This window comes from Temnothorax americanus, unplaced genomic scaffold (genome assembly GCF_048541705.1).
Source record: "Temnothorax americanus isolate GAGA-0224 unplaced genomic scaffold, ASM4854170v1 Scaffold11, whole genome shotgun sequence".
Lineage (NCBI taxonomy): Eukaryota > Metazoa > Arthropoda > Insecta > Hymenoptera > Formicidae > Temnothorax > Temnothorax americanus.
In genome coordinates, this window is record NW_027509242.1 from 3,332,362 (window position 1) to 3,356,656 (window position 24,295).

Consider the following 24,295-nt stretch of genomic DNA (forward strand, 5'->3'; position numbering starts at 1 on the left):
GATAAAATATATTAGAAATACATTCAAGTTCAATTTCAGTGTGTGAATCTTTCTTCACAAGTTGATACAGCATAGCACAGATAACTTTTAGTCCTTAATTTCGAATTTACCATTTAATCTCATCAAAAGTAATAAAGCGGATTTGTGTCATGATTAGATGAGATAATGTTTTTGGTCAAAAAGCGCTTTTACAAAAAAATGTTGAATCGTCAATAGCTTATTATATGAAATTACTTTTCGGTGTATATTTTCAGAATGGGATAATAAAGTTAAAATCTCGAGTTTATGTAATATATTGAATATAATACACACATTATATATATATATATATATATATATATATATATATATATATATATATACACAAGTAAACATACATGTACATTACAATAAGCAAGCTATAACCGCGATTTATATAGTAACCATTTTAGAAGAACCTTAAGTTATTATAACTAACATTACAAAAATGAATGCACACGCATACATACACACATATACATATCTTTCTTCATTTTTATCTTGAGTCATTAAAGGCCAAATGGAAGAATGAAAAAATGTTTATAACATTAATGCAGCCTTTATCACTCGGTCGTTAACGTACAGATAATTAGATTGGAACTTATACGTAAGGTGCATGTATAATGGAATATATTGGATACACTTATATATAAGTTGTATGTATAATTGAATAGTAAGAGTGCTCACTAAAAGAGACAGGTATATTATCTTCCTTGACATTGTCATACTGTGAATAATTAGCTCATGAAAATTTTAAAGTACGTTTTCACGCATCTTAGCAGTCATTATAAAAAAGAACTATGTCTATTAACACGAGAATAAATATGTGAATAATTCACAAACGTGATATATTTTTACAGATTCCCAGTATTGTAAAAACAATGTTGAATGGAATATCAACTTACATTTTGTTTATCGTATCCTAAAGTTAATTGAACTTTTACTTAATAGCATTTAGAATCTTCATCTATGAATGATAAATAACGATATATTGAATAGTAAAGCGCAAGTTCTAATGGATATGTACAAATATAACAATCTAGTCTATGTCCTCGAAAAATGAAGTATACTCGAAATATTTAAATGTAAGATAAACCCCTACAAACATTTAAAAAATACAAAATATTGTGGTCATTTTTCACGACATTAATGATACTGGAAAAATGTTTACATATGTAAATATTAAATGCTGGAATATATTAATATACGTATATATTAATATATATATGTGTATATATTATATATAAAAACATCGTATGATAGTAAAGCTCTATTAAAAGTTCCTATTCAATTGGAGTGGATTGTAAAAAGATGGATATTATAATAAGACCAGAATCACATTGACATTATGACAATAAACAGGAAGCATAATTGTCTCGAACTCGTATTTAGGTTCGCTCAACTAGATAGTGGAATAATTAAAATAAAAAGAAAAAACGTATAAAATAACGCAACCAACAATTAAAGCCTGTATCGCTGTACCTCTCCAGGCTTTATTTTTTATGTCGAGAAACAAGTTATAAAAATCGCACAGAATGAAAAACTCGTCCCTTAATTAGTTTTATCTATCGCTTCTAATCGTTCAAGCATAGGCGGATGTGAATGATTCCAACAGGAGTACAATTTATCGTATATGGGAAAGCTCAAATTGTCCTTCTGTAATTTTACCAGAGCTGCCTTTAAAGGCTCGCCGTGGCCTAATTTCGTGGCAAATCTGTCTGCTTGAAATTCATATCTTCGGCTAATCACCACGCTGACAAAATTAAACACCTGAAAATAATAAAAGAATTTGCGTAGATAATCTCTTGTTTAATACATAATATAAAAATCATAAAAAAATGTAATAATTACTTACCGTATTCAGTGGCATTAAAATATACGCTGATACTATATATAGGCCAATCATGATGGGCTGAGTGTCCACAAAGCCAAAAGCGCTATACATTGGTGTGTATCGCAAGAGCTTGGCAAACATGACGAAATTGGCTACAATTATTATCTGAAAAATATATATACTTATTATTAAAAATACAAAGAAAACTGTAAAGAATTGCTCAGGTCATATATAACATATTTTATATTGTTAAAAATATATTAAAATTATTTTATTAAATATATTAAGCGATTCTCTGTAATGAGCCAATTTTGCCTTAGAAAAAAATAATGAAATATCATTATCAATATTGTAAGATTAACTCCTTGACATAAAATATAAATTAACTTTAAAGTTATACCTGGCACAGTAGATATCCTTTCACAGCATGATTATGTTTCCAATGACCCAACTCGTGCGCGAGTACCGCCAGTATTTCATCTGTTTCACAACCACACTCTTTATCGGTTTCGTTGCTGTCTTTCTTACAATATTCCTTAATGAGCGTATCAAAGAGAACTATCCTTTTGTATTTGTAAAAACCATACAGATAGGCATTGCTATGTGACGATCTCTTGGAGCCTTCAACCACGAACAGCTTGTACAAAGGAAATTTCAAGGAAGCTGCCAATTCTTCAATTTTTCGCTTCAATTCGCCGTCAGGTAATGGTGAATATTTGTCAAATAATGGCGCGATTACTTCGGGATACAGAATCATCAAGAATAACGAGACCACTACGGATAACAGCCACAAGTACCAGAAGAAATAATCGCCACCATTTTGCACAATCCAAATCATGCCACACAGAAGAGGTAAAGAGATAATTTGACCCACAAGGAATCTTTTGATTTCGTCCTTAATAAAAAACATAGCTGTCTGCAAATAAGTATTGACATTCGTTAATTAGCGATATTCTTAAAGGAGATGGTAAACCAACCATTGTTTAATTCGACCCAACACATACACTGGTCATTTATTAATATAATATTCAAATACACGACGTTTCGACCACGGTTCTTATCAAGTGTAAACTAAGTTATAGATTTACAGTGAGGATGTTTCGTAGAACAGCCTTATTGTAAATCTATAATTTAGTTTACACTTGACAAGAACCACAAACCATGATCGAAACGTTGTGTATCGTATTGACAAATGGCCAGTTGGATCAAATTAAACCATCTCCTTTGTTAATTATTACTGGCGAAAAAAAGATTACCTCTGGCTCAGCAATATTCTTTTAATCAACTCTTATATTCAACGATTAAATATATAAGTATATAAAAAAAAACTCTCTATATAACTGCAAAATATATTATATAGAGAATCTTACTTGTTTATTAAAGCCATGTTTCTCCTCCAAAACAAAAGTGTCGTATATGTCTATCGGCAGATTGGCTATATATGAAAATACGCTTATAAAGACCATGCATATCGCACTTATCAGTATCTCGCTCTCGTGATTAAAACCATAGTACTTGGCTATTTGAATGCTGCATTGCCAGAAATAGTGATAGGCAAAAGTCGTCAGGGTTAACTGTAAAAATACTGTTACGTAACGCAAATCTGCGTGAACAATACCTAAAAAATTGCCTCCCGTTTTCATCGACGGCATATAGAATACGTAGAAGCGTTTTATGACACTCACCGTACTATAGATCTTCGAATATACATCCTGAAAAGTACTAAAGGTATTTCTGTGCAATGCGTATGCACGAGCCTTGTCGTATATATCTTTAGTCATTAAACCCTCAACCGCTTTTGGTACATCAACCATACGTTTCAGCAGAGTTCTCTGTAACACGCACATTCATAATATACATAAATCACAAATGTTAATTTAATTATCATCAATTCATTCGTTTACGTTGCCACTTTATCTTTTAATCCCTCCTAAAAAAAAGAGGCAAAAATTGAAATAAATACGATTCAAACAGAACAAAAATAAATATGCAAATATATAGAGATTTGACTGAACATAAATAGTGTATATTAAAATCTTGCTAATTTTAGAAATGACATAGCATCCTAACTATTCTTCTATCGTGATAAAGTATAAAAATATGATTGCAGGTTAGGAAAGGTTGACCTACCTGGCGGAAGTTCAAATAATAATACCAAAAGCTTAACAGCCATATCATGCATAAAATTGTCTCGAGGATATGTCTCTCCCAAAAATTCAAAAGTGTCTCCATTTTAATATGTTAACGAGATATCTCCAGATGTTCTCAGCAAATTTCTATCGCCGACCACCCTGCGATTTACGACCCTACTTCACGGCGGGGCGGCCTTCGCGGCGTGGAACGAAAGATAAAGATGTTGAGATGTAAAGGTTAAAATTACATAAACACACGTATTTTGAGCCCGGTGCCGGGTGCGCGCGTAGTCGATTGGAGCATTGGAGCAATCTGCAGTTGTATCCAGAATCTTAACCAATCAAAATGTGACAGCATCAATTAATCATGAACTAATCTAATAAAAATCTATATTGTTTTGCAGCTACGCTATAGACGTTATATTTAATGTAAATTTCAAATGAAATAAATATAGGTATGTAATTAAACGTTGAAAGGAAAAAGAGAAAACGTGCATGAAGTATGTTCAGCCGCGAAAAACGAATGCTTTGCCTTTTTTTAAAGGTTTAAATTTTCGGGTTTTTAACATTAACAGTTTTTGAAACATTAATTAGTGCCACCTCCTATCTGATTACATTCCCCTTTGTCATTTTTGAGAATTGCAAATTTTGTCAGCAATTTAACATTGAACACGTGTCATATCGGTGCAATTACCAAGGTCGGTAAAATTCGCGGTGACTTTATGGACGGTCGGTAAAGTCAGCGCGCACTTTTACCGGCAATAATTTTTGGCGCGAGTTGTTGAGATTGTTGACAAAATTTTTAATTCTCAAAAATCGACAAAATAGGATAATAGGATAATATAATCAGATAATATAATCAAAAATTAACAAAATATCAGAGAATGTAATCAGACAAACGGTTTCTAAAGTCAGAACTTCGAACATTGCAATAATTTAAAAAAATTTATTCATGTAAATTATCCTTCGCTATTTACATTGGCACGAGGAAGACTGCGCTAGCATGCTAACGAAACGTATATACACAGACATAATGCATAAATATTCAAGCGATTATTTATTGTACAATTGCGCACAGTACGCTCGCAAAACTAGTGCAGCTTTATAACATTCTTAACAATTTCGATATTTCTTAAATAAGCGTACAAAATAAATTTTCGCAGAATATAATATACTAGCGCGTTTATTGATGGATGTTCATTTCGCGAGGGAAACGCCGCGCTGAAGTGGAACCGACCATCCGATACCGTGCGATTTAACACGAGTATAAGCGGCCATTCTTCTTCAAGGCTGTTCCTTTGTGTCATGCCTCCTCGGTCAAGTTTTCGCCGTAGAGAGACTCGCCGTGGATCGGCCATCAGGGCCGTGCTCTTGCCACAGTGACCTCAAAAGAAGGAGAGAAAGACCCCAACGAAGTGGCCTGATGACGAAGGTCGACGTCGAAATTGAAAGAATTCTAGCCAGCGATTTCACCTCCGTCGCGCGGGGGCCGCCGCGCTTTCGTCATCTCGATGAGTCGCAGTCGCCTCCCAAAAAATTTTGACGAACGAAAGAGCGATCGCGCGCGTGCGGTTCGTTCGCGACACCCTGTAGAGAGAGCGAGAGAGAGCGAGAGAGAGAGAGAGAGAGAGAGAGAGAGAGAGATCATGACGTAGACGGGGGTGAAGAGGGGGAATAATCAAGAGCGGCATTAAAAGATGAGACGCGCATATGTGTGGCCGTCTGGTCCTTCACCCGCGACAGGGGCCGCGGAGCGAAGTAAAAACCTTGGGGAGCCCCCCTCGCTTTATTTTCGTCAGTTTTCAAGTTGGGCTCTGTAAGATACGCTCTCTCGCGCGCGATGGAAACTTGAAGACGAAGTCTCGGGTGGACCAGAGGGGGTAGAGGGGGGGGGGACGAAGAAGTCGAGAGGGAAGAAAGGGAATCGCGCCTACGATGTCTGCCGAGCGCATATAATGCGCCACACAGAGTACGCGTTTCCTTCTCTTTTCCCTCTTGCCGCGTATATAGAGGCGACCCGACTCTCTTTTCTTGGTGGCCCCGCTTCTATTTCTCTCTTTTCTCCTCACTCCGCAAGAATTCCCATTCAGTGGAGATTAACTTATCTCCCGATTGCGCCGGGGTGGGCCCGGCGTTTGAGAGAATCGCTCAACGTGAATTCTATATACGTTTACGAGCTCTGTAAATAATAGATAATCGGGCTAGGGAAAGAAAACCCGAGAATAATACGCAAGGTGAGCTTTCACTCGTATTACGTCAATTGAAAAAGTAAATGCTTTCCAAATATGGAATAAATTGGACTTGTGTTCAATGGGGGAAAAATAGAAAAAAAAAACATTAGATTATAGATGATCATCTTTTTGCTTTATTCTGATTTAATGTCGCTTAGAAGAGGTGATTGTATACTATATGGTAGCTTGCACGAGCGCAGCGTGAATGCCATGAGTGCGGTAACGATGCAGGTTCAAGTTACTCGCTCAGCTCGCTCTTCCGTCCCTCGGTGATGCGGCTGATAAGTCGACATATACGTAATATGCCAGACCATCGCTCGACTGTCGACTCGGTGTACACATGGCGTGTCGTGAAAGCGACACGCAGCTGGGCGGGAGGGTCGGGAGAGAACCGACGACGTTACGGGAAACCAACGTTAGATTATTTATTTTTCAACAATTCAAGGAAGTCAATTTCTGATAGGCGGCTGGGAGTCGGATTTGCAGAATTTACGGTACAGCGCGTGGAGTCTTGTTTCCCGACTGGAAACCGCGCGATAAAAGAAAGAAAGAGAAAACGAGAGAGAGAGAGAGAGAGAGAGAGAGAGAGAGAGAAACAAAGAGAAGGGAAAAGAAGTTCCAAAGAAAAGTAGAAAGGAAGAAGAGGGAGAAGCTGCGTACTACGAAACGTGTGTAAATCGACTGTAGTATAATACTATGAGTCAGTCACACCCACAAGCCGGTTGTGGGTTCGAGATTCTTTCTCCCGCTCTCTCTTTCAATGCTATTCTCTCGTTTCCTCTGTTTGAACGCGTGGACGCGTGCGACTGTGTATACGCATCGGCACGAGGTCACGCGTACATGTCGTATCTATCGGCCTTGCCGCGTTCTAATCGGCGGTGCTCAATGCGCTCCGAACACGATAAGGGCGCGAAATAGCGTGGGAGTTTTCGAAGCGTCCCGCGTCCACGGATAATCGGCTGAAATCGGCCGTATCGATCAGGGCCGTAGAAGTAGAACCTTCGTTGAAAGGTGCTAATAAAAAAACTCGCTCGCTTTTGAAAACAAAGAAACCTACTTCGAGATTCGTATAATTTTCTTTTTTTTTTTATCCTTTTTTCTTTCAACGCGCATTGAGATCGCGAGACCGTCCCCGAGTCCCTTTATCGATCGAAAGATTTCTCATCCTTACAAAGTCTTCAAAATTCTTAGGAAACGCGAATCGTCAGAGATTTTACTTCTTGACTCTCTGATAAGAACGCCACTAATCAACCCCGGGGCCCCTTGCGGCCGTAAACCGGTCCTGGACGCGCTTCGCCGGTGCTCGAAACACCTGACGAAACGTCCGCGGCGATGCGGCTGATAAATACCGCGGTGGCGGTGAGGGAGAAGGAGGGCAAAAGGGGCAGGGCGCGCACGGCCGTGCATTCGGAATGTATGCGCGAAGGATCGTCTTTGTGCGAGCGACCGAACGGAACTGGTCGACTCGCACACAAATCGCTCTTTCGTGGAAGATTTGTACACCTCAAGCCTTCCCCTCCCTTTTGTTTATTTCCCGATTTACGATTTAACACGAATTACCACGAGCGGGTCCGCGATACAGATCCCCCCCCCTCCCCGGGTACGAGAGACGATAACGTTGAAGAAAATAATCGTCTCGGTGAGAATTGCCGGGGCGACGGGGCCCCGAAGTCGGGGCCGCGATCGAGGGCCCCGGCACGGCGGCGATCTCGCGTGAGCGCGGCCGAGTTCTTTGTGATCAGGGCTCGACCGAGAAACCGGTTTCATTGGCGGAAGACCCTCTCGCTCTCCCTCCCCCCCTCTCTCTCTCTTTCTCTCGCTCTCCCTTTTGCTCCGCGAAGCGAACCGAATATGAATCGTACGCCGCCCGTTTCAATAGACAGAACTCCGTCGTCGGCGCGGCGGCGTGTGCGCGCGTAAACTGGTTATCGCCGATCGTATGTAATCGGACATGAGGACGACACGCGTCCGCATACGACGGTTGCGTATCGATAAACGCGTGCACGCAGATGCGGCTGTCAGCCCTCGGTCTTTCTTTCTCTCTCTCTCTCGCCATCCCCCTTTTTTTCTTTTTTTCCTTCTTTTCACGCTGGATTACGTAAGTGGGGTGGATGTTCCGAGGGCCCGTCCGTAATCGTGACATTAACGTCGAGCGGGAACGATACACGGAATATTTAACGCGACCGAATCGCGCGAATCAATTGCACGCGTGTAAAACGTTAAAAAGAAAAGGAAGAAAATGATGAAAAAGGTGGGGCTTATCGATGATCACCGGGTGACGTTAATTGGCGCGCGATCGAAACGCGACAGCGAACACGAGGCGCGAAGTACAGCGTATCAGTAGTTTATTACAAAATTGCAGTCATTGCACATATACATCATTTTTAATTTCGTGCCGTTTTACACACGAAAGTTTTACACACTCATTTAACGGTATATAGAAATATTACAAACAGGTACAAAAACTACGCTACTTTAATTTAATCGCTACCTTATACGCTATCACTCTCTCGCTCTCTCTCTCTCTCTCTCTCTCTCTCTCTCTCTCTCTCTCTCTCACATTCACAATCGCCTATTTGTTTATCGATTATCTAAATGCCTTGTAAGCGTTAGAGCTTGGTCTTGCTCGCGTGGAATGAAATTGCGTTCGAACGCAGCGAACGATATATAAATATAATGTACAAGTACGCCGTGCCGGATGAAAGCTCGACGATAAAATCCTTGAAATCTATGACAAATTCATCCTTTGAATCTACTGGAAATTTTCAAGATTTACAAATGTAGAAAAAAAACGAAGTTTTGTTAACAAAACTTCATTCATGCTCTGCAGTAGTTAAGGTGCTCGACACTCATCTTCAGTGAGCAAAAATCTTCAGAAATAATATATATATATATATATATATATATATATATATATATATATATATATATTATATATATATATCCGATATCAAAATAAAAGTCCCGGAACATACTTCCGGACCTACATATATATATATTCGTAAAATATTATTACTTGAAGATATTACTTGAAAATAATTAATATTTTACGTATTTCGAAGTCTATTTTTTATTGTACTGAGACGATCAACGACGATTCAGCGCGTCAACGCTGGATGTTGAATAAATTCAACTTTATTTCTTGTCAAAGCGAAACCACGTGACTCTAGAAATAATATTTTTTACTTATTTATATTATATAAGTAAATTTATGTATATATATAAATAAAATATATTTTATATTTGAAGATTTTTGCTCGCTGAAAATGAACGTCGAGCGTCAACGTGAAATGGCACCTAACTTTCTGCCGTGGAAGTTATCACGCAATTGTTCGCGTAAAAAAATCGACGATACCATTAAATTGATGATCCAATTAAAATTAGAATAAATTAGAGATTTCCTATTGTCGATTATAGCAATATCAGTCGATCGACATGCATCGGCATGTATAATACATAAAAATCATAACGGTGAAGGGCTAAATACGACGAGTCCATAAAAAAGACATCCTAAAAAAAAAAGAAAAAAAACCCCACATAATAATCACGCACGAAGGAATAGCACTAAATGAGTTGCAGTCCTCGTAAACTTGTAAGATCGGTATGAGATCGCGTGTCGTATCTTTACTGTAATCTACGCGTTATCCGCTACGTTCGTATTTTTTTATCTTTGACCATTCTTGGCAGTGACGATTCGTGAGCTTCGTGTTCGTTAATTTATTTCCTATTCGCGGACGGTACGTGGAAGCTGGCGCATTATTATTTCTACGCATCCGGTATTTTCGAGAGTTGCAAATAAAATAGATCGAGTAATTAACGAGCGTTAAAAAATGTTTATTACAAAATTGTGTAGTGGCGCCGTTAGACATGCGTTAGGCGAGCGTAAGAGTAATTCAGTAATGTGTAACAGCCGTCCCCTATCCAATCGGTTCGGAATTTTTCTCTCAATCATGGCTCTTTTCCTCGTAAATGTGTGTAACGTGAAATGACCGCTTATATTTGAAAACTTTTCTACGCGCACGCCTACGGGCTGGTCCCACATTATGGTTTCTAAGAAAAAAAAATAGCCTTTGTACATTGTGTATGTACAGATATTTGTACACTTAAAAATTACAGTTATATATACAAGCGCGTTGTATAAAAAAGGTACATCGTCGTATAAAACACAATTATTTACAAAATCTCAGGCTATAAAAAAAGTTACGTGACGCAATTATTTACAGTGTTGTCGAGCAATAAAAAAGGGAGGGATGTGTACTCTTGGCCGCGTGTATATATATTTAAATAGGAGATCGTATAAATTGTCCCAATAAGTTTACTCCGGCTCGAGAAGCGATCCGGCACCCGGCGCGGTTCCTCCGGCCCGTAGCGCGACGAGATGCGCTTTCTTCCGGGGCGACGCCGCATTGACCTGCTGATAAACGTAATCGTTCTGTAACGGCGAGCCCGAGAGCGTTTTCTGGCGTTTCGCGCACGAGACGAACTCGTACACCAACGGCCGCTCCTGCCTCGGGAAGTCGTTTAGTCGCGTATCAAGCAGCTCGGTGGTATCGAGATCGAGATCCTCGTAGAGCTGCTCCACGACGATCTCATCGTCGACGATATCGACTTGCTTGGTCTCGTCGTACGTGACGTTCTCGTCGTCGTTGATGGGCTCGTCCACCGCGGATCCACCCGTCTCGGAATCGGCGTAGCTCTCCGCATCCTCGTACGTCTCCTCGTGCCTGTCCCCCTCGTATTTCATCTCGCCCCGCTCGAGGAGCTCCAGCTGGTCGGGATTCACCATTGCCCGCTTGATCGCGGTCGGATCCTTCCTCGACCATTTCCGCACCTCCTCGTCCATCTTGGCCACCTTCGACGGATGGATGGCCCAGAGGCAACCCTTTCGCTGACTGCCATTGCCGGGCGGCTTCTCTATCTTCTCAAAGCACTTATTCAGCGACAGATTGTGCCTCACGGAGTTCTTCCAGCCAGTCGGCGCGGTCGTAAAGTAGGGAAAGTGCCGACTGCGTGAACAAAAACGGGAAAATGGGACATGAAAATTTGAAGCAAATCGGAATTTTTCGTTAGCGTTAGAAAAAAATCAAAGAATTAAGTATATTAGATCATATCATATATCAGAGAATTATTTGGCAAATAATAATTAAATTTATAAAATGGATAAGATCGATCGAGTTTAATTCAATCAGAATTCTAACAATATTCAGGTCTAATTTTAGCAAATTTTATTTCCTCGAGAAAAATTGCTTTTTTTTGTTATTTTGAAAAATATTTCACACGAGACAATCCGTAAAGTTAAACGTGTCTTAATATCCTCGTTTGGCGCAGAAGAAACTCTAATGAAACACGACTGCAAAGGACGAGCAGTTATTTTACGATCATGGCCGTGAGTTGCAACGGCGAGAAATGAAGGCAGGTGGTAAACGAGAAGAACGGGGCCCGGCGTCGATTTCTAGGGGGGACTGTACCTCGGCGTGCCCCCGGTTGTTCCAAGGGACCCCATACAAAATGGCAGCTTCTCGCTCAGCTCCCTTTCCGACCCGTAAAACCCGAGAATAAAGAGGGAAAAGACAATACTTTTGCCCCTCGTGTACCTAAGCGCGGGGCAGGGGGGCTTTGCCAGACCCTTTATCCTTCCGGCCAAATGGCCGAAAATAAGCAAACGGGCGACACGTTATTCATCAAGTAAAAAGTTCCTTGCTGTTCGTCCCAAAAACATAATTTCTTATGGCAATATCTCACGTTCGTTGGCAATTATAATGAATAATGTACTAATGCAAAAAATGCAGCAAACGTTTCAGCTTGTAAAAGCTCGAGAAAAAACATTCGAGAAAAGTAATTTATTTTAAAAAGCTATTCAAAGAATTGCAGTTATTACGATGTTATTTTATTTAAAACCATTTTATTCGTAAAATACGTTCTTTTCTGAGGCGATATCTTTAAGAAAGTTGCAATTAGATCTTATGAAACGATAAAAATAGTAATTTGCATCCAGAGAAGAAGAAACTTATTAAGACAATAAATAACTTGGAGCTCACATTTGAAAAATTGAATAAGAGCGAAACTCTCTTTTGTTTCTTATATTACTCCCGTAAATTATTTACATATCGATTTAACATTTAATTGTCTAGCAACTTGCAAGTGTTAAATATCTAAGTTGCGATGTGTTTTCTGCGGTAACAATTTTAAGAACACTCACCACATGAAGTTATAGATTTCGGAAACCGGCAGCGATCCCGTTCGGCTGTTCTTCAGTGCCATCGCGATGAGACACGAATACGAGTACGCGGGTTTCGGATAAGAATTGTCGCGGTTTCCCGTCGTTAAGTCCTTCTCGCGTTTTGCCTGTATCATAACCGTCGTCGTCGCACCCGTACTAACGTCGTGCACATTGTTGTTATAGGACATCTGTTTGCGAATCTGTTGCAACGCAACCTGATTCCCCGAGTTAGCTGCGAGCAGCTTGATGTCCTGGACCTTGACTGTGCCAGATATGGTGCTTATCTTGGGGTGATGCAACCTCGTCAGTTGGATCGTCGGCGAGGAAGCGATGGTGGAAGCGGTTAACGTCCTGGCGCCGATGCTGACCGACGACGATGACATCGACGTCGGTGCCTCCACGCTCAAGGGTGTGAGCGGCTGTTGCAGAGTCGTATCCGGCTCGTCGTCCTCCGTCTCCTCGTCTTCCTCCTCTTCTTCCTCCTCCGTTTCCTCTTCCACCGTCTCGTACTCCGTCTCGCTGTGTTCGTTCTCCTCATTCTCGATCTCCTCTTCGTCTTCGCTTTCATTTTCTTCATCATTTTCGGTTCGTTCGACCTCACTTTCATTCTCCGTCTCTTCTCCCTCATTTTCGGCGTTTTCCTCCACACTCGCAGTTTCCATCATCGCCGCGTCGCTGTTCGTCGCGGGGCAGATAGACATGTTATGCGGTAGTATCAAATTCGGATCCAACGTCAAAGCCAGTTCACTGTCGCTGTCCAGATTCAATTCCTCCAGATTGCTATAAAACACAGACAATATTAAACTTTCTATAAAATTTATTAAGTAAATGAGGTTTTCTTTAATTTAACTTTTATGACTTCGAGCCTTGGTAAAATATTTCGAAATCCTATATTAACGTATTTTCTCTCTCTCTTTCTCCTTCAGTAAGTTTTAGTTAGACAACTTTTGTTGGCACTAATAACATCTTTCTTTGATCATTGTAGGTAAAGAATTCCAAAGGGTTCGTCTTACCTGTTCGAGCTTTTGTCATTGAAGCAGATCGGATCGTCGTCGGCCTCCGTCAAGACGTCGTCGAAATCGAAACCGAGGCCTGGACCAAACCAGCTGATTTGGCTCGTGTTGTCGCAACGCCGTATGCCCATATGAAACATCTCTGGACGACCCTGTTGGAAGGCGTCGGAGATGCTGTCGCTGCCGAACAGGCAGTCCCATGGATCCCCAGACAATCCCTGCTCCATCCCGACGGTATTGTACGCATTTACGGTATCCAATTCTATTCACTTGACTGCAAGGAAAAGAAATGGATATGGTATCTTTAGAAGACCATGGTCCGGAACGTGCCAAATAATATGGCTAAGCTGCAATCCGCCGCCAATTATCCTCCCGAAAAAGTTTCATCTTCGTAAAAGCGACATCGGCATAACGAAGCCCCGCGCGTGAAGTCACTCTATCGCTTAAGCGAAATTGTACTTTTATAGCTCCATAAAGAGTAGCTAGTCCCCTAGCTATAATACGATATTGTCTAGTAGAATTTATATATGTATATTTTTTTGTTTACATTTTTGTTTGCATTAACTATATTACATATTTACTGGCACGCAATGTTTTTATCGCTTTCATCCTCCCAGCGTGGGACTTATCTGTGTCTCAATACGCGTGTTTTAATGACGATTTCGTATGAGGAGCTATTTGGATCAGCACGCAATTCGCAGATCGATCATTTTCACAGAATTCCTCGTAAGGGTACCCTAGACCGATGTCTACAGCACCGCGAGCCGCTCTGTCGGCGGAATAATAGCTCGCGCGAGCAAGCACGTGAGAGTTCCCGAGAGAGTTCCTCGCCGAATAAAAACAGATCTGTTCCTTGAAATACCGCGCTTATCCGGCGATCGAGGCGGTTTAGGGATCAACCTTCGTCGTTGTCTCTAAATCCATAAATCATCCTCGACGGACTCTCTTTGTGTGTCAATCGTTTTAAAATGTATAAAATAAAATAAAAAATAGAAACGTATTGTAAATTATTAATCTATAAAGATCTCGCTGTGTGCGGATACGCGTCTTTGATCGTATATAGTCTTCGCAATTACGTTCGGCCGTACGCTTCGAAAATTCCCACGTTATCTCAGGTCTTTATCAACGTCGTGAGTTGCGAATGTAGCGGGAGGAGTACCAAGGATCGGCGGTTTAGTGTCTCATACTGCGCCGGGGCGAAGAGACGATAGATTCCATACGTACGCGCGGGGAACCTCTCGCGTATACGCCAGCGTATACAATTACACGCGGATGCTTTTACACGTGTGCGTATATTGGTGGAAGAGAGAGAGGGAGAGAGAAAGAGCGTACGAGGATCTTGAACCCACAACCGGCTTGTGGGTGTGACTGACTCATAGTACTTCAGTTGGCTTACTATATGCACGGAGCTCCGTAGTAGAGCCCCCTCTCGCTCCTCCCTCCCCCGCGCTCTCGTCCACGGCTCTTCTTTTCTTCCTCCCATCCTCCGCGTGTCTTTCCATGATTATCTCTCATTAAAAACTAATAACGGACAATCGACGAGCTCTAACGGCGGAAACGCCGCTGGAATGAGCGAATGAAAAAGGGATCTCTGCTTGGAAAAGAGATAATAGTCGAGCTAAACGAACGACTTGCGGATCTTAATAAAGTTTCGTCGCGTAAAGTCATCCCAGACAGCACGCATGTCCAAAAGCGGGACGTAAGACGTCTAAAAGATATCTTTTAGACGTCTTACGAAAAAAAAAGGACGGCTAAAAGACGTCTTACGTCCCGATTTTGGACATATGGTGCTGTCTGAGATTCATATAATAATATACGCGTGTCATTTTGAGCTGCGCGGTACGGCGGCAGCTGGAACGAAAGCCCCGAGACCCCCCTTTTCTCGTCTCCGCGCGTGCACGGAGACGCGAGAATATCAGCCGGCATCGATTCGAATATTCCACCGCGTTAGATTGTGCGTAGTCGTAACATCCGGATCTCGCGATGGACCAACCGTAGATATACACACAGCCGCGCGCCGTCTCCGCTCGGCCCGCGCTTTTCGCCGAGTATCGATCTGATACGTCTACCCCCCTCGGTAGACCCCGACCTCTCTCCCTATCCCCCCGACATCCACCCTCGTCGTATCCTTCCGCTCCTCCCCTCGGGCCGCCGCGCCGCGCCGCGCCACGACCAGTATTTGCGAGCTGCAAGAGTGTGCACCCCGCGCGCAGCGTGCACCAATGCCGCGCCCAGGTTCGTCAGGGTGGCACCCTAAACACCCCCCCGGCCCCGTTGCCCGTTTGGAAATTTACCCCTCTCCTTCTCTCCATCCCTCTATCTCTCTCTTTTGCTCTCGATCTCTCCCTCCGGTCCCTTCATCCCTTATGGTTCCCCGGCGCGGGCTGCTCGTTTACCCCTTAATACCGCTCGCAAGGGGCGAATTAATATGCTTCTATCTTTGTAAATGGGAAAGCAGATATCGGATTTTGCGTTACCCGCGTCATTTTTAGCAAGTTTCGCGGAATGTATGAGTTCCGCTTCTCTGCCGGGGGTTCTCTAATCGCGCTGTCGCTCTGGCTGCCGAACGATAATCCGTAAACGGAAAACGTTAAATGCGCAGGAAAAAAATAACAGAAATACCAAATCAAAACTTATATACTCGTATATACGCAACGATCTATAATCTTATAAGAATCTCAACTTTTTTTTATTTCAACTTTTTTTTCTCTATTGAACTATGTGAATATTCAAGCAAGTTTTCTTCGAGTATATAAATCTTCTATTCACACTTATTTCTTTCTGTGTGAATATGAAGTCTTAATTATACTAAGAAACCATAAAACTCGAAGAATATCTTGCGACTTGGTAGTGATAAGTTTTATCCTTTGGAATGAAGCTTTCTACTCTGCGTGCTAAGAGCGTCGATTGAAAGCGTTCGGATACGCGTGCGGTGAAGCTTTTAATTTCAGAGCTGAATTCAGAGGCGGTACGTTGCTAAATTCATTCGAAGGGGAGAAACGATCAATGTCCATCCGGAAGTAATTTCGAGAAAAATGCGATTTTAAGTTTTAAGACATCACAGATATCTTAGGAAGCTATTGAACAAATTAATACAAAATTTAGTAAATATCGGAACGCAGCCTTAGGCCCAGTTTCACACAAGTGTCGGTTAACTTTTAATATCTTAGATTAACTCACTCTTCGTCTCCTTCTAACGTCCCCCTTAGAAAGAGACGAAGAGTGAGTTAATCTAAGATTAAAAGTTAACCGACACTTGTGTAAAACTGGGCCTTAGTGTTTACATTGTCTGTTGGATTCTGATGGTTCTTCCCCAAAAGTGCATGGATTATGATCGTTTTTTCCCCCAACACACTTATACATCTTTCGGCCTTATTTCCAACGAATTACAACCGTTCTTGATCAAAACAGATAAGAATTATGAAAGTTCTTTGAAAATGCTCCACGAGATAGCACAATCAGATCAAATTTCGACGAAAAAGTGGACTTTGATCGTTCTTCTCCTGTATCCTGCATTTATTCCCATCGGTCGCGGACACCGTTCTCGGACGGATTAGTACCGATATGTGTCACTTATGCAGGAGCGACTGGCGTGCACAATGACGTGTCTGTGCGCACGTCGCATCGACGTGCAACGCGTGGCCATCGTACGCACGTGGCCGCGCGGAATTGGCGCGAAAAAGTCTCGTCGTCGCGGCGGCGACGACGACGGTCTCTGCGCCAGCACGCGGTGACTCACGGCACCGCTCTGGAAAAGTATATCCACAGAAAATCGCCAATAGTTCGCTGAAACGAGTATTATCTTTCGAGCGACGTAGGTATATCGCGTCTTTCCACAGCAGCGCGAGCTATTATACGAAAACCTGTTCCGGGCCCTCTTCTCTCTCTCTCGTTCTCCCTCATTCGCAACACACGAATCCCAGTTACGTGCGGTTACCGGGAGTGATAAACAACATTGTGGGATATTTTCGTTAAGGCCACGGCCGTGCGTCCAAACATCGACTCGGACGCGACAAGCGCGTCCGAGAGAATTTCCGCGGTTGTCCGTTTAGTTGTTCGTATTATACAGCTCGGTTCGTGGTTTAGAAAGGAGCGGCGGCGAGCTATCCCTTTCTAGATCGCGCACACAACGCCGGGCTTCTAATAACATACTTACCGCCAGGCTAAACGAGATTATCGCAGCGCCTCGGAACTGGCGTATACACGAGATTATTTCCGATCGTTTTTCCTACGCGCGGAACGCGTATCCGGCTGTGGAATATAAGCCGACGCGAACGCAGCCCGGGCCCGCTCGAACATAACCGGGAGTATCGAGATTAAGGGAGATTTATGCATTAATGATACTTTCCCAACTCTCGATTACGAAAGACCGTGTAATCGCGCACCTGAAACGGACGTCTCCTCAGCTTAAACGTCGATCTCACGATGGTGTTTACTAATCCCGTCTTCTAATTCGATGGATGGGTTCCACCAGACTTGGAACTTTTTTGCTTTCACTGACCGGGCGAGGTGAGCCAATCGCGCCGCTGCCCCCCTCGAGATCTTGCAAAATTTCGCACGTTAACCGCGGAACCGAACGTATATAACCCGCCTGATACAATGGAACGCGTTTCCCAACGCACTCCTCGACGTACAAAGAAATTACAATGTATTTCTCGCGCGTAAAACGAGCAAAACGACGGCTAACGGAACAAGATCGGTCGATTGTATCATAATTCTGTCGATAATATTGCGAAATTTCGCGTATTTGCATTATTCTAAGATTATTATTCTTTCCCACGTAGTAGGGAGTAGATCGCATAATGTTTCCCGCGTAAACAAAAACGCATTACAAATCGCATCGCCAATCGTAGCGTTATTCGGTTCCGAATACGATGACGCGGGAATCAAGCCTCCGGATCGCGTTAGAATTTCCTATAGACTCGCTCCCCGCTCCGATATTATCAAAGCGCCGCGAAAGTGGCCGCGGCGAGTGTTTCCATTCCGCGTTAGGGTGCCATGCCGTTACATGGCAGTCAAAAATTTGGAAAACGGAATCTCGGAAAAGTAACGACTTTTGTGACTGGGCTCCCCATGGACTGATATTTCCGGAATAAGTAAAAATTGAAAAAATTATTTTTATCGTTTTAGAAGAAAAAAGATATACTTACCGTAGTAGTAGAGTCTATTGAAAAACAAAGCTTCGACGTATTTTTTATTATGCTCTAAAATTATATAGAACGTTCTTTAATTTAAAAATATGTTAAGGTTTAGAATGCCATTCAGTTTTCCGTAAAAGTCGTTCCATGGGGAACCCGGCCCTTGAAAAATCGCACCGATCGAGCTGACTCTGATTGGTTGACCCCTCTCCGTTACTTTTTCGAGATTCCGTTTTCCGAATTTCTGACTGCCATGTGACGGCACCCTTACCCGCTCGCGTCAAGGCTTTCACACACGAATCGACGGAAGACGTAAGACGTAAATCGTAAGGAAATCCACCAATCAGAGTCGACTATTCCCCTCTTCTTCCCTCTTAAAGAGGGAAATTAGTCGACTCTGATTGGTGGATTTCCTTACGATTTACGTCTTACGTCTTCCGTCGATTCGTATGTCCAGGCCTTCATCGGTAAAACGAAGGACTCGCGCGGCCAGCGCGCAACAACACGGCGGCGCGGAAAGCACGAAAGCACAACGATGGCGCGTTAAACCCCGCGCCGTTACGCGAGGCTATACGGCTAACGACGATTGTTTCGCAAATTCGTTTCGCGATGAGAGAGAAAACCCGCGGGGGCCCGCGGTCCCCCGCTCGGCGCGATGCCCCCTCCGAATTAAAATGCAACTCGTCCGTTGCGCTTTATCAACGATCTATTTCTCTCCCGCCGCGCGCGCGCGATGACTTTCTACCTCGTAAATAATTTATAGCGCGCAACCGCGAATAGATATTTATATATGTAACAAAAACCAATAATTAAACTTAGCGTTTACGTATTTAGAGGCGCGACCGTTATTTACCGACTGCTCACTTAAAGGTGGATGAGAGAAGAGAGACCGCGGTCGGGGATCAAAATTAGACGTATCTAATTTTCATCGCGCTCGTCGTATGCAACTTTCAAGAATCTACGAAGTATGCTAAAATTACGGAAAGTAGACCTCTCTTCTCGGAGAGCGGCACTTTTCTACACGATGAATCATTTACAACGCCGTAACTAACTGTGACTCGTCAAGATTAATCTTTCGGCGAAAGAAGAAAACGGGAAGCTGCACGACGGCGCAGCGAAATCGCGTGCTCTGTACAACGAAGGTATACTATTCTTTGCGGCGATTTAAGTAAAACGCTTGTCAAGAGTTAATTCGAATAACGATTTTTGAGCACGCGGATTTATCGTTTCCCAACGAAAAGCTGTTTTAATGACCGAAAATAATCGGCGCGAAGTTTACCGAGTTGGAAAAATAATAATATATACAAAATTCACGGGGAAATATTTAGCCCGTTCTTTTTCGAAGAACTTTCCGAACTGGTGCACATTGATGCAATAAGTTAAAGTTAGAGTGAGACAAAATATCTCACTCTAATAACTTATTCACTAAAAAAAAAATTTTTAGATCCAAGAAAATATTTCTTTGAATAGTTAAATTAAGTAAAAATATCTAATTCTAAATAAATATGTGATTATATTAAGTAAATATGTTATTAGTACTATTCAAAGAAATATTTTCTTGGATCTAAAAATGTTTTTCTCAGTGTTGCAGCACTACGGTGCACCAGTTCAAAAAATTATTCGATAAAGAATAAATTTATGATTATTATTACCTACCAAGATCCAGCCCGAAAATGACATCTTCTTTATTAATTAAAGATCTCGGATCTTTTCTACCGATTAATTGAAGGTACCATGTTTTTTCCCCGGAATTGCGCGTCGAGTAATCATCGTAAAAATGCAAAAAATGCTCACAGAGTTTATCAACAAACGCTCGAATATCCGAATCTGCTTAATTATTTAAACGACGAATCGCCGCGACCACGTCGAAATTTTCGACGAGTTTCCACGCTACCGCGATTCCGATCTCTTGTAATACTTTCAATGTTGTACATCGCAATAAATTTATCATTTCTACCATGTAGCGAGCGCGCACGATAAAAACTAATACCAACGGCTCACACTGCAAATCCCACCTTCCACCGATATTGGAAGAAGCGCGATACTTTCTGTGCGCGCCCGCAGAAAATAATTTCCTCCTCGCCTAGCCCGTCCTTTTTACCGCGAAAAATAAATACATATATATATATATATATATATATATATATATATATATATATAAATCCGTCAGAAGAGATGTTCCGTCGTACTTCACTATGTCCTCCGCTACTTTTCCGCCTCCGTTTCTTTATCCCGGTCGTGTTCTTTCTTTCACCCGGAGCCTCGCAGAAATAATCGTCCGAGAGCACGAGAGCTGTTCGAAAAAATGCCGTGGCGAGAATGGGACGACACGGGACGGGGAAGGGCGGTGGAGGGAAGAATGTGAATTTCGGGCCATATACCTGCACAACAAGGACCGCCGCGCCGGGCCGCTTCCCGCGGTGGGCATATGGCGAAGAGAAAAGAGGCCAGAAGGGATTCGGGGGGTACCGGGGGGTTTCCCGGAAGGTTCTCACGGTCAATAGCTTTCCCGGCGGCATGCGGCTGGAAAGCGCTCTCGGAAGGGCTGCCTTTTCTCCCCCCTTCCCTTTGTCCCTTCTGCCGCCATCGTCGTCTCATCTATACGCGTCCTTTTCCGTTCTTGCCCGTATATAGGCTACGCTCTCTCGCATTTTGTTGCCCGCCCTTTTGGTCTCCGGCATTTCGAAAATGGAAATAATTTTTCATTTACGGAACTTATCCTTTTCCCGAAGACAAAAAACAACAAACGAAGCTTAACAAAGGTTTCTTTTTTTATAAATCAGGTATCCTTCGGGGAAAAACGGACAAACGGACGACAAAAGAACACAGGTCGGGGAAAGGAAAACGAAGAGACTCGAGGTTTTATCTCGGCGACGTTATTCCGACGGCCAATTAACGTTCGCGATCCGCGCGAAATTACTATTCGTGGCTATCAATGGAAATCGATATCGCCGTTGGCGGTTTCGGCGACGAGGGCCACAACAGTCGCCGCCGTCAATCTCGTCGTCGTCGTCGCCGGACAACAATTACGCGGGAAAACCGTGGTATATACACGATGCATGCGCGACGGAAATAACGGGGGGGAGCGGAAATCGGGAAAAACTCGCGCGCGGCGCGCGGACGGACGTCTCGGGACAATTCCCTCGGCTTCCGGTCTCGCGGAAAAATTTGCTTCCGCCAAAACCTTTGTCTCGAGAGATTCGCTGCTTCTCCCCCTCCACCCGATCGAGCGGCGGAAACGGAGAAACGGACAACGAGAGAGCGGCGCGCATAAAATATTCCAAGGAGAATCTGAGAGCGGAGCGTTCGAAGGATTCTTTCGGTTTTCCGACGGAGAAAATTCGGGAAAGATTCTGGAAGACGTACGTTTCTCGCAATTTTCGGGAGTCGGCGCGTCGCCCGCGCGCTTTTCCTCGAGCTCTTCCTCTCCCTTCGGGTGTTTGCGTGTCACCTCTCTCGGGTTAAGCGCACTTACTTCTCATTGTTTGTTACTTGCTGGACCTACGCGCGTATCCATTTACCCATCTCCGCTCAAGGGAACTCTGTGTCACGGAGTGCATAACGCTTTCTTTCTCCTTTCGCCCCTCGCGCTCAACATTCTCTCTCTCATTCTCTCTCTCTCTCTCTCTCTCTCTCTCTCTCTCTCTCTCGACCGCGCGCACCTTTACGCATTCTCGCATACATGCACACGCGCGCACATTCACGCACCGCGTACACATCACACATCCGATGCCGCGTTTTCTGTTGCGTATGCATTCCCCGTACATCCGTCGGCGCGCGGGTGCATCTGCACCGTTTTCGTAACGCGCCGTTGTTTCTCGGGCATTCTCGCTAATAATTAACGCTTTTCCCCTCTCCTCCCATCTCTTTCTCTCTCATAACGCGCGCACGTATGTACGTGCTCTTCCCGCCGAAACCTCCCGGCGCCGCGTACTCCCGCGCGGCTCATTCACGCCGCGAGCGCTTTTGACACGCGAGAAACGGACGGAGGCCGCGACCGCGATTGTTTATGCCTCTCGGGCGGCCGAGGCCGGCGGCGCGCCGCGAAATTCGGCGGAAATAACCCGCGGAAATAATCGACCGGCGAACGTGTGCCGTCGGGACGCGGGAGGAAACGGCGTGCGTAGTTGGCGAAAACGCCGGAATATTTTTTTTTTTCCACGGAGTCGCGCGTACGTTCACCCAACTCCCGCGCCCGGGAGTCGCGCACACGTATGTATACGTATACACACACGCGGTCGTGCGAAAACGAAAGAGGAGGAGACGAGGCTGGGTGGGCGCGAGACGAGGAGGAAAAAACAACATCGTCGTTCTCGCTCGCCGTGTCTGGCTCTCCGCTCCCGGCTCCGTTCCGATGTATCTCCTCGTTCTTGACAGACGGAGCGAGAGCCGGAGCGAGACGGCGAGATGAGCGCGAGCGCGGGAGCGAGCGAGAGAACGGGACGAGACGGACGAACGGGACGGACGGATGGGAACGGGAGAGACGAGACACGGTTAACAACACCGCGGATTCCGCGGGGTAATATTTACGCGGCGCGTAAATGCAATGGCGCCAGACCTACCGTGTGTCGATACTGCGCGTTCGACGTTTCCCTAGTCGCACTGTCCCGTCCGCGTCGGCCGGCACTTTCACACATATAATTTCAACGATGCGAGCGGCGGTCGAAAATTTTCGGCGCAGCGACCATGCATAAACCGTACACCGACACGGGTCCCCCTTGACGGAACTGAGGCACAACGTTGGTTGACACGAGCTCGCCCGTGAACAAAGACCACAAGATTTCAAATCCCGCCGCGCCGATTGGCCGGCCGCGGTCACGTGGCCGAGGCGCCCGGCGTCCTATTGGCCGGCCGCCACGGGGGTGCGAGGACGTTTTGAACGATGCGCCGCAATGCACATGGCTGACAAAGGCGGACTTGCCGCGGGGGAGTCCTCGGCCCGGATCGGGCGCCCACGATTGTCCATCGATCCCGCCGTCGACGACGATCGACGGGGCCCTCCTTTCGCGCGCGCCCGCGCGACCACGCCGAGCTTGGCTCGGGCGCGCACTCGGGCCTCCCTGCCCTAACCTTCCCCACTCGCAAAAATGGCCGAACCCAAAACAACACCGCGCGCGCGGGTAACGTCACTCGTCGACGACGGCACGCAAACCCGACGTATATTCCCGGCGCGCCGGTACTCGCGAGCGGCACAGCGCGATTCCTCCGCCTCCACGCGACGCTCGCCACCCGCCGAATCGTTCGCGAGCACGGTCGCGAGCGCGGCGAATAATCGCCGTGTACGAGATTGAAAACGGACGGGCGAGTCCATTGCGGCCACTACGGAGGGGAGTCGGGGCAGGCTTCCCCGGTTAAGAATGAAACACTGTGCGCGCCGCGATAATGGCGGGAAGGTACGTGTACACACGCGCGCACGCGGCACATGGGTGTATTTATTGACTCGGAGAGAGAGAAAGAGAGAGGGAGGGGAGCGAGAGAGAGAGAGGGAGAGAGCAGGCGGATAACACACGCGCGCACTACTTCGTCCGTACCGTTCTTCTCCCGGACCCTTCCTCTTCGCTCCACGCGGCCGAATTTCGCGCGAAATTTCTCACGTTTCTCCTTCCGTTCCCCGGGCGCTTTATTTTTTTGTTCCTCCGACGTGCAAACGTCCAGGTCTTTTACCTCCAAAATCAATAGATGGTCTCTTATATGCGAATCTATATCTCT

The 24,295-nt window shown here is 44.3% G+C and overlaps 2 protein-coding genes across 3 annotated transcripts; both read right to left on the reverse strand.

The window, feature by feature from the left end:
• Positions 1-360: 360 nt before the first annotated feature.
• LOC143905019 (CAAX prenyl protease 1 homolog) lies at positions 361-4,308 on the reverse strand. The gene is made up of 6 exons (XM_077420113.1): positions 3,983-4,308; positions 3,538-3,684; positions 3,223-3,426; positions 2,253-2,768; positions 1,874-2,017; positions 361-1,788 (listed from the first exon to the last, which is right to left on the reverse strand). The coding sequence occupies exons 1-6, from the start codon at positions 4,082-4,084 to the stop codon at positions 1,570-1,572; spliced, it is 1,332 nt and encodes a 443-aa protein (XP_077276239.1). The 5' UTR covers positions 4,085-4,308; the 3' UTR covers positions 361-1,569.
• A 5,564-nt stretch (positions 4,309-9,872) lies between these two features.
• Jumu (Forkhead box protein N4 jumeau) lies at positions 9,873-24,233 on the reverse strand. 2 transcript variants are annotated; one of them, XM_077423347.1, is made up of 4 exons: positions 24,118-24,233; positions 13,449-13,722; positions 12,415-13,215; positions 9,873-11,221 (listed from the first exon to the last, which is right to left on the reverse strand). In XM_077423347.1, the coding sequence occupies exons 2-4, from the start codon at positions 13,673-13,675 to the stop codon at positions 10,531-10,533; spliced, it is 1,719 nt and encodes a 572-aa protein (XP_077279473.1). In that variant the 5' UTR covers positions 13,676-13,722; positions 24,118-24,233; the 3' UTR covers positions 9,873-10,530. The 2 variants fall into 2 exon arrangements, with proteins under 2 accessions (XP_077279473.1, XP_077279463.1); XM_077423337.1 differs by lacking the exon at positions 24,118-24,233 and adding an exon at positions 23,149-24,096.
• Between the last annotated feature and the right edge of the window lie 62 nt (positions 24,234-24,295).

What these genes read in the sequence shown, in the direction of transcription:
- LOC143905019 (XM_077420113.1), bottom strand. Translation starts at nt 4,084, where the DNA reads ATGGAGACACTTTTGAATTTTTGGGAGAGACATATCCTCGAGACAATT. An exon ending in ATTATTTGAACTTCCGCCAG is followed by an intron (nt 3,685 to 3,982) that starts GTAGGTCAACCT and finishes TGCGTGTTACAG; the next exon opens with AGAACTCTGCTGAAACGTAT. An exon ending in AAGGATATCTACTGTGCCAG is followed by an intron (nt 2,018 to 2,252) that starts GTATAACTTTAA and finishes TATATTTTTCAG; the next exon opens with ATAATAATTGTAGCCAATTT.
- Jumu (XM_077423347.1), bottom strand. Translation starts at nt 13,675, where the DNA reads ATGGAGCAGGGATTGTCTGGGGATCCATGGGACTGCCTGTTCGGCAGC. An exon ending in AATGACAAAAGCTCGAACAG is followed by an intron (nt 13,216 to 13,448) that starts GTAAGACGAACC and finishes TGTGTTTTATAG; the next exon opens with CAATCTGGAGGAATTGAATC. An exon ending in GAAATCTATAACTTCATGTG is followed by an intron (nt 11,222 to 12,414) that starts GTGAGTGTTCTT and finishes TTGTTCACGCAG; the next exon opens with TCGGCACTTTCCCTACTTTA.